At 34.2% G+C, this 13,938-nt stretch overlaps 1 protein-coding gene across 1 annotated transcript; it reads right to left on the bottom strand.

Moving 5' to 3' along the window:
* Window positions 1–4,802: 4,802 nt before the first annotated feature.
* On the bottom strand, window positions 4,803–9,276 carry LOC134265697 (fatty acid-binding protein, liver-like). The gene is made up of 4 exons (XM_062747917.1): window positions 9,072–9,276; window positions 6,617–6,798; window positions 5,732–5,848; window positions 4,803–5,016 (listed from the first exon to the last, which is right to left on the bottom strand). Exons 1-4 carry the CDS (start codon window positions 9,142–9,144, stop codon window positions 4,966–4,968), a joined length of 423 nt encoding a protein of 140 aa, XP_062603901.1. The 5' UTR covers window positions 9,145–9,276; the 3' UTR covers window positions 4,803–4,965.
* Between the last annotated feature and the right edge of the window lie 4,662 nt (window positions 9,277–13,938).

Here is a 13,938-nt window from a genome sequence, read left to right as displayed (position 1 = left end):
GAACATAACAAATAGTAATCCATCGCAAAAAAATCTTTGAAAATTATAAATCTGTACGTGAAGAGGCCATAAGTACTGAAACAGTTGTGGGATACAGGCCATATCTTCCAGAGGTATAAGGTGCCTAGGCCATAATTACGAAATTCCAGAGACCATATAATTACTGATCCCTGGAATTCCAGTTGTGGGATAAGGTGCCTAGGCCATAATTACGGATCCCTGGAATTCCAGAGGTGGGATAAGGTGCCCGAGGAGAAGTAAGCATCCCTGTCGACCGGTCACACCCGCCGTGAGCCCTTTGTATTGTTCAGCTTCAACTAGACGGAACATTCCATAGTCAAATTCAATATAAAAACAAAGGTTTGAATTAAGTCATCAAAAAACACGACTCCTTGAGAGATTATTTTTGCTAACGACCATAAAATTTACGAAAATAAATAGGAGAAAAATTAAAGAAAACAATTTATTAATACCTCATATAAGTAATCGCTAGTAAAATAGAATCGGCATGATTGGCCGAGACAATCGTGATCATAGTATTTGTCCTGCAGCTGCAACAAAGCTTCGTGATTCACTTCGTGTTTTCGCTTTGTGTTTATTCTAATTTTTGTAAAGTTTTACGTTGTATTACGATGTCTATATCTGAACAATCTAATTAAAATTAGATCTTTTACTCTCATTAATTTTCTTATGTCGCCTTACAGCGACATAACAAAAATTACAGGAGCGTAAAGGATCTAATTTTAATTAGATTGATATCTGAATGGGTCAGACATGAAAAAGAAGACATTGACACTTTATTTAGAATGGATTAAATGTATCGAATGTATGTGTATTTTATAATCCTGCTTCAAAAGATTGAGCAATATGAAAGCCATCTAGAAGGGAAAAAGAATTGGAGAGATTACATGATCAATACGCACTGGTACCAGCTGACAAAGCAAGTAACATCATTGTCTTTGTTTGTATCTATATTGGAAACCAAAAACTTCTCTAAAAGATACATTGCGGGTTCCAGTAAATGCTCAGCTAAGCCTCTCTCTTTACTCCTCACGAAGATATGGTATTATAGTAACGATGAGAAACTTTAAGAGTACTGTGCAACAATATATTCGAGGAGTGGTGTAAATCAGATGTGGATACTTAAAATTTCCAAGGAACTTTTGGAAAATTTGAAATCACAAGATTTTATCTAAATCAACAGCTTAAAAACTTATGACTTTTCAACTTTATGCACAATCATTCCCAACGATAAATTAAAGTTTTTTTATATCATTGACAGCTGCTTTTTCAATAAAAATGGAACTCGTAAATTTACTTACCCTGTCAGTAGTCATTTGCAAAATTATTTTGCTAAAAAACAATTTGATTGTACATACAAGTTCATGTACTCAGAAGTTGATTTTAAAAAGATGCTTGAGTTTTTGATTGACAATATCTACATGCTTGTGGTTTTTGGAGACCAGGTCTTCAACAATTAATTGGAATTCAAATGGATACCAATTGCGCCCCGTTGTTAGATGACCTATTTTTGTATTCATATGAAGCAGAATTTGTCTGAAATCTTATACGTAAAAAGAATTAAACACTTGCCGTGGCCTTCAACTCTTTATTTACAATGTAGATATATATCGACGACAAACTGTCAATTGACAATGGTTCTTTCCATTCTTATATCGATATGATATATTCCAGTGAGCTTGAAATAAAAGATACCACAGCGTCTGACACATCTGTTTCATATTTGGATATCTTACTTGAAAAGGACGTTAATGGTAATCTAACAACCAAGCCTTATAATAAACGAACTTTAACTTTTCAATCATCAGCATCCCTTACTTATGAAACAATATACCTTCATCACCTGCATACAGGTTTTATATCTCTAAGTTGAGTAGATACACAAAAATGCTGTACAAATGTACAATTTCTAAAACAGGGTAAATTATTGACAAATAAGTTGCTGAAACAAGAATATTAGCTATCTCGTTTAAGGCCATTATTTCGCAAGTTCTTTGGTCGATACAATGACCTTGTCAGCAAAAACAATTTATCATTGAGTCAAATGCTGAATAAAGTTTTTCATACTAATAATTAGGCCATTCTTTACACAATGAATTGTCGATGGATATTTTCCATTATTTCCCGATAATGAAAATTAAGGACCACACGGCGGGTGTGACCGGTTGGTAGGTGTTGCTCTCTCCTCCATGGCACCTGATTCCACCTCTGATGATTCGGAGGTTTGTGTTTGCTCAGTTTCTATTTTGTATTATTTGAGTTTGAGCTTGAATACTGTTCGTTATCTCCATATACACGTATTACATTTTAGGGCAAACGTTGAAATGTATAGAAGTATAAGTTTCTATAGCTTTGTTTAAAATATTCGATAATGTCAGAATTCATAGTAGCTGTAATTCTCATTATTTCAAAGAACAAAATTATAAACTTTAGATGTTGCATGAAATTTATTAATTTTTTTAAAAAATCATTTCGACAATTTTATCCAAAACACGTCCTCATTATATATTGGCTTAGTTTATGCACATGAAAACTAATTATTCTTCCTTGAGGGAAAATATACGCAGCGACTTTAATTGAAGAAATAATGACATCTTCTTTAGGAAGATTTTGTTAAGGAGGCTAGGGGTCAACAAATTATTTTTTTTTTATTAACCACCAGATATAACTTAATTTTTTAGATATGATATCTTAAGCTGTCAACTATCATTTGGAAAAGAAAATTTCATCAATTTTTGTTTTAAAATTTGATCATTTTATTATATCTTTATATGGAGCTCTTCTTTCAAAATGCTACTCCTCCTACAGGATTTCAATGTAACTCACACAATGGTCTAAAAACAATTCTGTGTATCGGTTTTTAATTTCGATGAACGGTGTTGCCTTGGTTACTAAAAATAGAAATTTCTGTGAAATTCTAGCCCCTTTAAAAGTTTTGTTAAAAACTGTTGATAATATTTCTTTTTAAATGAAAAAACTGAAGATAAAAAATAGAAATTTCAGTGAAATTCTTTCAAAATGCTACTCCTCCTAAAAAATCTACAAGCAATACAAATAACATGTAAACAGAGTATAAAAATAGAAATTTCTGTGAAATTCTTTCAAAATGATCCTCCTAAAGTTTTAGATTTCAATATAACTACACAAGTAGTAAACATCACAATTCTGTGTATCAGTTTTGATTTCGATGAACGGTGTTGCCATGGTTACTAAAAATAGAAATTTCAAATTCAACCCGCTCTGAGCCATATTAATTGATTTAGTGGATGAACGGTGTTGCCATGGTAATAGAAATTTCTGTGAAATTCCAAAATAAATTTGAAATAAAAACAAAAATTAACAAAGGGTATATATGTATGAAGCACGTCAGTCAATATACGACCAAATGAAAGGTTATATTTGTTAAAAAGGTCATTATAACGTCCATAGCATTTACGAATTGAAAAAAAATGAAGATAACTTTTAACACATTTGAACAGTAAAAAACGTTGAAATCCCTGTAAACATCCCCTGTTGATCGGTCACAACCTGCTCTGAGCCATATTTATTGATTTAGTAGACGGAACATTCCTTAAATTTGGAATAAAAACAAAAAGAACTTTATTCAGTAATAACCAATATTTGCCCCCAAATCAAACTTTGATTATATTTAATTAAGAAAACTGACTTCAAAGCACTGAATATTTTCGTTAGTAATGACGCCATATGTACGTAATGACGTCACAAACATGACGTAAATTTCTGTTTTTTATGAATTTTACAGAAAAATGTACATATTTCGTCGATATTTTGAGGTCACCGAGCGCATGTGTGTTCGGGACTATAATGTGTAGAATTTATCACCATTTACTGCTTTAAAGCGAAAAATCACTGATAAAGATATAAAATCGGAAAGTTGTGACGATAAAAAAAGCTTGTGAATACATGTCATTTGCTATACAATTCAGTTGTTAGTTAACCTTTGTCGTTCTTTATATATATGTATGACTACGACCAAATGAATGGATATTTGTTAAAAAGGTCCTTATAACACAGATGTGACAGAAGGCGGTGTAACTGGCGAAAAATCACTACGAAAGTTGATTCTGGTCATGTCATTTGCTACACAATTAAGTTGTTAGTTAACCCTTGTCGTTCATATACTAGTAGGACACAGATGTGACAGAAGGCGTGTAACTGGTCTACGGGGCTTTCTTGGTCAATGTAGTCAATATACCGGTACTAAGCCCTGACCACCAATTTGTACCGTTTTAATAAAATAAAAGACGGATCTCTGTTATCTTGGTTTTTTTTTCTCTTTCATTTTTCATTTTGGTTATGAATTACGTGATTTTACATTTTATAAAAAAAAGAAAAAAAAAAGAAGAAATTATCAAATTTCTTTTTTTAAATATGATTATTAAAGTTAAACAAAAAATGTGATTGTCATTTTTCCATTTTAATTTCATATGGGTTTTTTTCAGTTTGGCGATTTTTATACCATCAACTGATGATAAACAAGATATGATTGAAATTAATTGTTGAATTATAAAACGAAAGAATGTATTGTCATGCTCTGTAACTGTACTGTGAATTAGGCATGGAGATCCTTTAGAATATATCGGTGCTCACTGCTGTTGAGAGGAACAGTCGCTATAAACGTTTACGTCTTGTGTTTGATGCACATGTCGATTACGAAGGCGAAAGGGGCCAAATAAAAAGGAAAAGAGAATATTCTCTTGCAATGTTAGAAACAGACTGTCGGTCCGTTTTGTTCTATTACAAATAACAAACAAAGTTCATTTAAATCAGAACAATTTTTATTTCAGTCATTAAACATGAGTCCAATTTCCTTTGCATAATTATGATGAACGTTATTCATTTTTGGAGACTGTCGACCCATCAAAACGTTATATATTCACGATTCTAGAGGTCTTTGGTGTTTTACTGCAAATAATTAAATTTCTAAAGTCGTTTTTGCTTGCTACGCATGGTTTTTCCAAAAGCATTGACAATCTAAAAAGAAAATGACAGTTGATAAAGTCAAGATATCTACAAAACGAGGCATTTAAATTTATAAATTCTAAATTAACGTTTCAAAAAACATTTTTCTTTCGTCAGAAAATTTTATCATAATGCAGAAAGATTACCCCTTGTATCATAACAGTTACCTTTTCTGCGTTGCATGTTGTTCATAAATGAAATAAATTTAAAAAAATTTTGAATATCTGATAACTATATATCGATAATATCTTGTACATCTCCATCTAAGATTATACTCATGACTAAATATTTCTTAACTAAATCTTTTGGAACCAATCCAAACTGCGTGGTATTTTGCAAAATTGATATAGAAACCATACATTTCTGAAAACTTCTTTCCTTCTGTCAGTGATTCTTTGCTATCAATAGGATTGAACTATCATCTGCTAATTGAGATATTTCCTTCCTTATTCTTTACAGTGATTCCCTTGGATCTTTATTTTCTTTATTATCATATTTGCTAAAATTTCTTCACACAAGATAAAGATATAGAGTGATAAAGGATCCCCTTGTCTACATCCTATCTGTTCATATGAAATCTTTGTGAAAGGTTACCACTTTGATTAATTGTGGAACTTAAATTAGTATGAAACAATTTCACCCATTTTTGTATTGAGGGGCCAAAATAAAAGAAAAATGTTCTGAATTCTGAATAAAATTCCATAAAATTCTTTAATTTGTTACTTACGGTGGTCATATTAGCGCCATCTACCGTCCTTGTTAGCTTGAACTCTCTCCAAGAGTCATCGTTCTTGACTTTCATATCTTCTTGAATTTCATTGTCATTAACAACAGTCACCGTGTTCTAGTGTTTGGTTTGAAAACAAAACAAATGGTGAACATTAAATTAATTACAAAAATCAAGAAAAGTGTTTATGAAATTTAAAAAAAAAAAAAAAAAAAAAAAAAAAGATTGCTCATATAAACTGTACATGTAAGTTAAAAGTTACAAAATTTCTAACTATGTGTTACTGTAGAACTGTTTTATTAAATAAAAAGATATTATATTGGTGAATGTTGGCATTCTTTGACTATGCAAATGCACTCGTTGTACAGTCAATTCGTGCATATTAGAGAAATCAAATTCAATCTTTGTCGTGTGTCGATGCTTACCGGTATTATTTTCGTCGTATATATATCAATTCTTATTAGTATGGTATGAAAGCAGAAGTGATTTATATTTTTAATTGATTGCACTATGGATTTTAAAACTGTCTACTAAATCAAAAGAATAAAAATCCTAAAATTTTCTTCTGATGATTTGATACCTAAAGTTTTTTCTTCTTGAGATAAACAGGTGTGCCTAATCAATTAGAAAAAAGTATTAATGATGTTTATATTGATTTCTTGTTATATAAGGAAATTCACTTGCCTAAAGAAATATTTAGAGACATCTCTGTGTGTACCAGAATCTCATCAACTTAATTGATGATTTTCATGGGGAATTCTATATCGGACTACCTTAAACAAAATGCTCCTACTAATCAAAATATTTTAACGATTCAAGGGGAAATAAGCACCAATCTATGGTGTTAATTTCTCCTCATGGAGTTACTATCATTTTAATATTAACCTTGATTTCTTTTCCGTCTAATCCGGTATCGCAGAATTCCTTTCCAATTTCAAATGTGTAAGTTTTCTCTTTTCCCGGAAAAAATGTACTTGACAAATTTAGCGTCCACGTATTTCCGTTGATGCTGTATTTCATTGTATGCTTTGTGCCTCGAAACTTCTCAAACATTTCATCACTTAAACCTGTAAATATGACACGTGAAGAAAAAAAAAATTAATTGCCTCTTTAAAACAAAAACGATTATATATGCATACGAGGGCCGTTCAAAAATTACGCGGACTGTGCTATTATTTACTCTTACAGACGTCATATAGTTATAAAATTTCACAGAAATATGTATCTGAAAGATTCAAATAAATTTTGGGCAAAATTTCTGTATTTTAAAAAATTCTACTAAAATTATCTGTATGTTGAAATCGTTGATGGAGAGGTATGGCGCATGACAAAAAAATTGAAGCAAAAGCATGCGGATTCAAAAATTTAACTCATTGATTTTCTGAAATTCGCGATATTTTTCAACAATTTTCTCAAATGTACCTTTAAATTGTTCTATTATTATGTATTTAGATTTCGGACGTAATATTTGAAGTACTAACAGAAATATAGTGATTTTTCTCTGTTGCAATTCCCGTGAAAACGACTGTGAAAATGACGTCTTCTGAATTGACGGCGCACCACACTTTTGTTTAATATGTGTAATGCTCGAGATATCGGCAACATAGATCCAAAATATGCATAATAAAACATGTAGTAAACTAGGCTACTCGTGACATTCGCCCACAAATAGCAAATTGAAATTTTAGACAGTTAGACCTCTGTAAAAAGGCTATACGGGAGGACGGGAAGAGGATTATAGACGAAAAGTTAACGTGATTGAGAGTCACCAATATCACACTATATCTCGTGATAAATAGTTTTTGGTTTTAAACAAAAAAAAGAAGAATATTCTTTACTTGTTTAATAGATTTTAAGCTTGACAAGAAATGGTGTTTTGATGTTGAGTAGATAAGGTAACTCAAACTAGTCTATACAGGTACTCAAGGGAAAATGTTGAGAAAATGAAAGCTCAATCAGAAATTTTTTATAATGCTTGTGACGTCGAAGATTTTGCTGCGCCGTGACTTAATGGTATGTCCTGAAAAATCACTCAAAATTAATACCTATTTACAACATTTTGATATGAAATTTTGAAGACCATACAAGTAAAGATTCTTTTATATTATTCGTGAAATTTTGCCCGATTATGTCGTCAAATATTTCTTCTGTGCAACAAGTCCGCGTAATTTTTGAACGGCCCTCGTATGTCCAGGCTTTGGGGCCATAAAGCTTAGACGAGCTCACTTTTGATCTCAGCCTCACTTTTTACAAAGGAATTAATAATGGAAAAGTGAGACTGAGATTAAAAGTGAGCTCGTCTTAGTTTATGGCCTCCAGGCCAGATGATTTTTTTTTCTATATCATATACGATGTATGCTCTTCGATTTTGAAGATTAATTTTTCATCCTTTTCCATCTAGTCAAAAAAAATCTTTTTTTAAATAGATTGTCAAAAAATTCATTTTAAGTTTCAATATTCTTTAACTGTAAAATCAGATAAATTCATGGGGTCGAGTTTTCATATTTGGGGGAATTTCAACAAGCAATATGTCATGAGCCAAGGAGGCTAATATGCATGTAAATCTTGTGTGACTGTCTTTTTAAAATCTAAATTTACAATTTTTTTCACAATGAAATGAAAATATACGGAATCACTGTTATGCAAATATTATCCCACGTTTCCAAAGCTTCTATCGTTGCTGCTTTGGCATACTCTACTAATTAGACAGTGATTCCTTAAATAAATCATTTAAATCTGACTACAAGGATCCGCGCCGTATACACTCTGCATAAGAGTGTATATGTCGTGAATCTAAGATCGATTGATTGATTGTATATCGTTTAACGTCCCTCTCGAGAATGTTTCACTCATATGGAGACGCCACCACTTGCCGGTGGAGAGCTGCAAATTTTGTCCTATACTCAGGGAGGAATCTTTTTCGTGTCAGCACCTACTGCGACACGGGACCTCGGTTTATACGGTCTCATCTGAAGCAGCGGTCTCCACGTCCCACAGTGGGATTCGAACCCACGATGTAAGGATTGACTCCTTACTTTGCGACTCTAGAGCAGAGGGTCTAACCACTATGTCACGCCGGCGACGGTCTAAGTTTGATTTTTTAAAATTAGATTGGGTTAACTTTAATCCTAAACAAGGCGGTAACCACTTAATTTCAGCTGAATAAACTAAGTCAAAGCAGATGATTCCTTTATCTAAGGACACAAAATCAAGTTTCCGCAGGGTCTTGAACCAGCAACCATGGAAATACTGACCAAAATCAAATGATTTGATCCATGGTTCAAGTGCTCAAAAACAACTTAATTGTGTTAAACGTATACTCAAGCTCTGTTACTCTTACCCATGGCCTTGGCAAATTCTTCATAACCTTCCCTTTCTCCGGTGTCCTCCCAGGTTCCGACAAAGTTTGCCATCTTCTTTATTCCAGAAAACCGATTCGATTTTAATTAAACCTTTCTGTATGCTTCAGCTAGGCGTGTGAAAGTAGTATTTCTCAATCCATGAACGTTCTTCTCATAGACACATGTATTCTGCTCAAATTACTTTATTTGTTCTAAGCATGCAGGCAGTGGTTTGCATTAATAGTATTTAAATTTGTGGAGATTTTGGTATTTAAATTTAACGATCTGCTGTGTGCGCGAATATTGATAAGTTAAATTAACAAAAAATAGAGTCAGAAATTAGAACTAGGACGGGGCCAGTAACAAAAGCTAGTGGTTAATCTATTAATACTGTACAGCTGGACGCAAGTGGACTAACAAATGTTAAATTCATGATTTTAAGAAATATATATGGGTGTGACAAGGGGAACAAAATTTAAATGATCATTAAAATAAGATCATACCAAGTTTTTACAGTTTAGCGTCTGCGTGCGCCTTGTCAGAAAAAAATCAGACAAAGTCTGGAGTGCTGAAATTAATTATTCTGATCAAAAGCTTTGAATTATATCAATTTTACTATAGATTTGTTTAGAATATGTTGTTTGAGGTATATTTGAAGTATTAATTACTTTCATTTTGCTAAGAAAGTGAGCTTTTTTTAAGAAAAATAGGTTTATGAACTCAAATCGTTTTTAAAATGGCGTCATTTTAGGACTGTAAAACCTGTTTTATTTTGGTGGCTTGTTTGTTTTTCGCGAATAAGTAGAAAAGTTCTCTTTTTTAAATATGAGTGGACGCTAAACAGAGAAAAAAGACTTAAAATAGCCTAATTCAGAAACAAAAGTACAAATTAGTTGATATTAGAGGTTCTTAAATTTAATGGTTTTCAAAAGTTTGAATTTTTGAATTACGTGCTTAACAATGCTTTACTGTAAATTCTCATACACAAAGACCAACTTTTTTGAAAATCAATAATATAAAAACATATGACTTTTCTTCACGTTAAATAACCATTTCTCAATATAAACAAAAGACCAAACTTTTGACATGATAGGCAAGTGCTTTTTCAATAACAGAAATGGAACTATGAAGATTTACACAAGTATATGTACCTTAAAGATTATATTGAGCTTTGTATTTTTCTACAAGTGCAATAGGACAAACAAAGATTTTCACGTAAATATACGTCAAATCGTAATGTACAAACCTTCGTAAAATGCAAATTCGGTGTAAGTCACGGCAACGTCTACACGTCCACATTTTTGCATTTTACGAAGGTTTGTACAACCATTTGACATCAAATATAACTTCAAAATCTGTTTTTGTCCTATTGCTCATGGGAAAAACGGTCTCATGTTAGTTTTCATTTTGCAGGATTTTTTTATTTTGAGTTTATCGATGTACAATAACATGTCAACTTATTCATTTCTTATGCTTAGGTCCAAAGATTTGTTTGTATTTCAATTGGAAGTAAGTGTGCTTCTTTTGTAAAGTGCAAAGCGGCCGAGCTGGTGTGTGGTGATATAACTTGTATCACCGAAGCGTTACGCTCGTTCGTTAATCTGTTAATTCAGATTTTTGGTTGACTAAATCCAATATGTGCAATTATTGTACAATGAAAAATGGGTTTCCTCTTGATTGGACAACGGGTGTCTCCCGCAAGCAAATTTCTTCTGGTCCTGCCACTTCAAATTAAGGTACAAAGTCCAAGTCTCCTGGCACACCCCCCCCCACTTTTGTGGTATGCCATCTCTCTAAAAACCAAAGAACAGCCTAATTCAAGTCTTATTTAAATTGGAAGATAAACGAGTCAAGGTTTATCAACTCCGTCACCATTGAGGTACTGAGTATTCTCAGTAATGTCTAACGTTCTATACAAAACCAAACTGACAACCATTTCCAATTCACAGTAAACTCAGGTGACCTATTGCTATCTCTTTTCGTCCGTCGTCGTACGTCGGTCGTAAACTTTTGAACATTTTTAGCTTTTTCTCTGGAACCACTACACCAATTTCAACCAAATTTGGTATAAAGTATCTATGGATGAAGGGGAACAAAAATTGTGAATTTCATGGTCCCGGCCCCCCTGGGGCCTGAGGGGTGGGGCCAAAACCACTAAAATTATTGCAATCTTTAAAAATCTTCTTCTTTACTCCTGGACATCAAGCAGTCAAATTGTTGGCATGATTGTAATCAGCATTGAGTCCTCTATCAAAATTTTGAAATTCATGGCCCTGGGGTCAGGGGCTGTAGTGCTAGGGCGGGGCTAAATAGATTATATAGTGAAAATGCATTATTTCTTTGAAAATCTTCTTCTCTGCTCCTGGGCATTAAATAAACTAAATAAGTACATAGTTATGTTGAATAAGGTTACCTCTTTCAAAATTGTGAATTTCATGGCCCCAGGGTCAGGGGTTCTTAGGTGCTAGGGCGGGGCTATATAGATTATATAGTGAAAATGCATTATTTCTTTGAAAATCTTCTTCTTTGCTCCTGGGTATTTGATAAACAAACCGAATACATAGTTATGTTGAATAAAGCTGCCTCTTCCAAAATTGTGAATTTCATGGCCCTGGGGTTAGGGGTTCTGGTGTTAGGGCGGGGCTGTATTAATTATGTAACATCTCTTCCAAAATTGTGAATTTCATGGCCCCAGGGTCAGGGGCTCTTGAGTTAGGGTGGTGCTATATCGATTAGATAGTGAAAATAAAGTCCATATTCCAAAAAAGTTGACACACTGCACAAATAGTCATCGTGCTTTTGGCTCGAAAGAGCTTACAAAGGGTTCAGGGTGTGTGTGACTGATGGACAGGAGATGTTTTGTCCTTCATAGCATCTGATCCCACTTCTGCAGTTTTCAGGAGTCAGCTATTAATATTTCTCTACAATCAATGTTGTATTTATTGTTTAGTATGACTACTGGTCTTCATATATTTTTTAAAAACTTAACAGTCATAGAAGCTGTTATTTATCAGTACATGCGCATTTTAAAGGGGAAAAAATGAAATTCTTCATCTAATTTTATATAAAAATAATCACTTTATTGAATGATGTTTTCATTGGAGAGTCTCTCATCCAATGATGAGATTGAAGATTGAGATTAAAGACTCCGTTGATTTTACTACTATGCACAACCACCAGGACAAGTGGCAAGTCTGTCATCTTCAGCCCTGGGGCTAAAACATTGATGGACTACAGAAAGTTCCTGACCCTTAACATTCAGTCCTGGGGCTAAAACATTGAAGGACTTAGGAAGTCCCTGCCCATTAAAATTGAGTCCTGGGGTTAAACCAATGATGGCCATTGAAGGACTACAGAAAGTCCCTGCCCCTTAACATTGAGTCCTGGGGCTAAACCATTGATGGCCTACAGGAAGTTCCTGCCCCATAACATTCAGCCCTGGGGGCCAAAACATTGATGGACTACAGACAGTCCCTGTCTTTAAACATTCAGGCCTGGGGCTAAACCATTGATGGCCTACAGAAAGTTCCTGACCCTTAACATTCAGTCCTGGGGCTAAAACATTGAAGGACTTCAGGATGTCCCTGCCCCTTAAAAGTGAGTTCTGCGGCTAAACCATTGATGGTCATTGAAGAACTACAGAAAGTCCCTGCCCCTTAACATTGAGTCCTGGGGCTAAACCATTGATGGCCTACAGGAAGTCCCTGCCCCTTAACATTGAGTCCTGGGGCTAAACCATTGATGGTCATTGAAGAACTACAGAAAGTCCCTGCCCCTTAACATTGAGTCCTGGGGCTTAACCATTGATGGCCTACAGGAAATCCCTGCCCCTTAACATTGAGTCCTGGGGCTAAACCATTGATGGCCTACAGGAAGTTCCTACCCCATAACATTCAGCCCTGTGGCTAAAACATTGATGGAATACAGGAAGACCCTGCCCCTTGACCACAGGCACTTGCTTCGTATACAGGGCCCCCCTACTTAGTTTTACCACATAAAAATAAGTAGGGGTGCCGCGTATATATACGAAAAAGTGCCTGTGCGCATGACATTGGCAGAGAAATATTTTCTCCAAAAAGTTGACGTCAACATTGCCTGAAAATATCTAATGGAACTAGAACTGTCCAAAAGGGACAAAATACCCCAGCTGGGTTTTTCTGAAGTAAGTTTTTCCATAATAAAGATATGTATCAAACAGGAATTATGAAATTTTTCTTCCAGTGACCTTGATGTTCCCCAAATGACCTTGAGTTTAGGTCATGACACACCCTTAGGTCATGGGCAATCTTTGTGTGAAATAAGAACCTACCAATTTATCAATAAGAAAGATATGGACCGGACACAAATTATGAAATTTTTCTTCCAGTGACCTTGAACTACCCCAAATGACCTTGGATCAAGGTCATGACACACCCTTGGGTCATGGGCAATCTTTGTGTGAAATGAGATCCTACCAAGTTTATCCTTAAACAAGAGGCCCATGGGCCACATCGCTCACCTGAGAAGCTTTGACCATTCTGTTCTTTACCAGATTTCCCCCTTTTAATACATATTGCGACCTCACCCTACCCCACTGATCATGATTTAGACATTTTGAAATCTACAATACCCCAGGATGTTTTGATGTGCACATAAATTTCAGCTTTTCTGGCCCAGTGGTTCTTGAGAAGGATTTTCAAAGAATTTTCCTATATATTTCTATGTAAAACTTTGATTCCCCATTGTGTCCCCGCCCTACCCACGGGGGTCATAATTTGAACAATTTAGAATCTACACTACCCCAGGATGCTTCCACACAAGTTCAGCTTTTCTTGCCCAGTGGTTCTTGAGAAGAAGATTTTCAAAGATTTTTCCTATATATTTCTA

The sequence above is a fragment of the Saccostrea cucullata genome, unplaced genomic scaffold (genome assembly GCF_032062105.1).
Source record: "Saccostrea cucullata isolate Sc308-1 unplaced genomic scaffold, CSIRO_AGI_Scuc_v1 ctg280, whole genome shotgun sequence".
Taxonomy (NCBI): Eukaryota; Metazoa; Mollusca; class Bivalvia; order Ostreida; family Ostreidae; genus Saccostrea; species Saccostrea cuccullata.
Note: the sequence above shows the minus strand (reverse complement) of the source record. Positions and strands in the feature narration are given on the sequence as shown.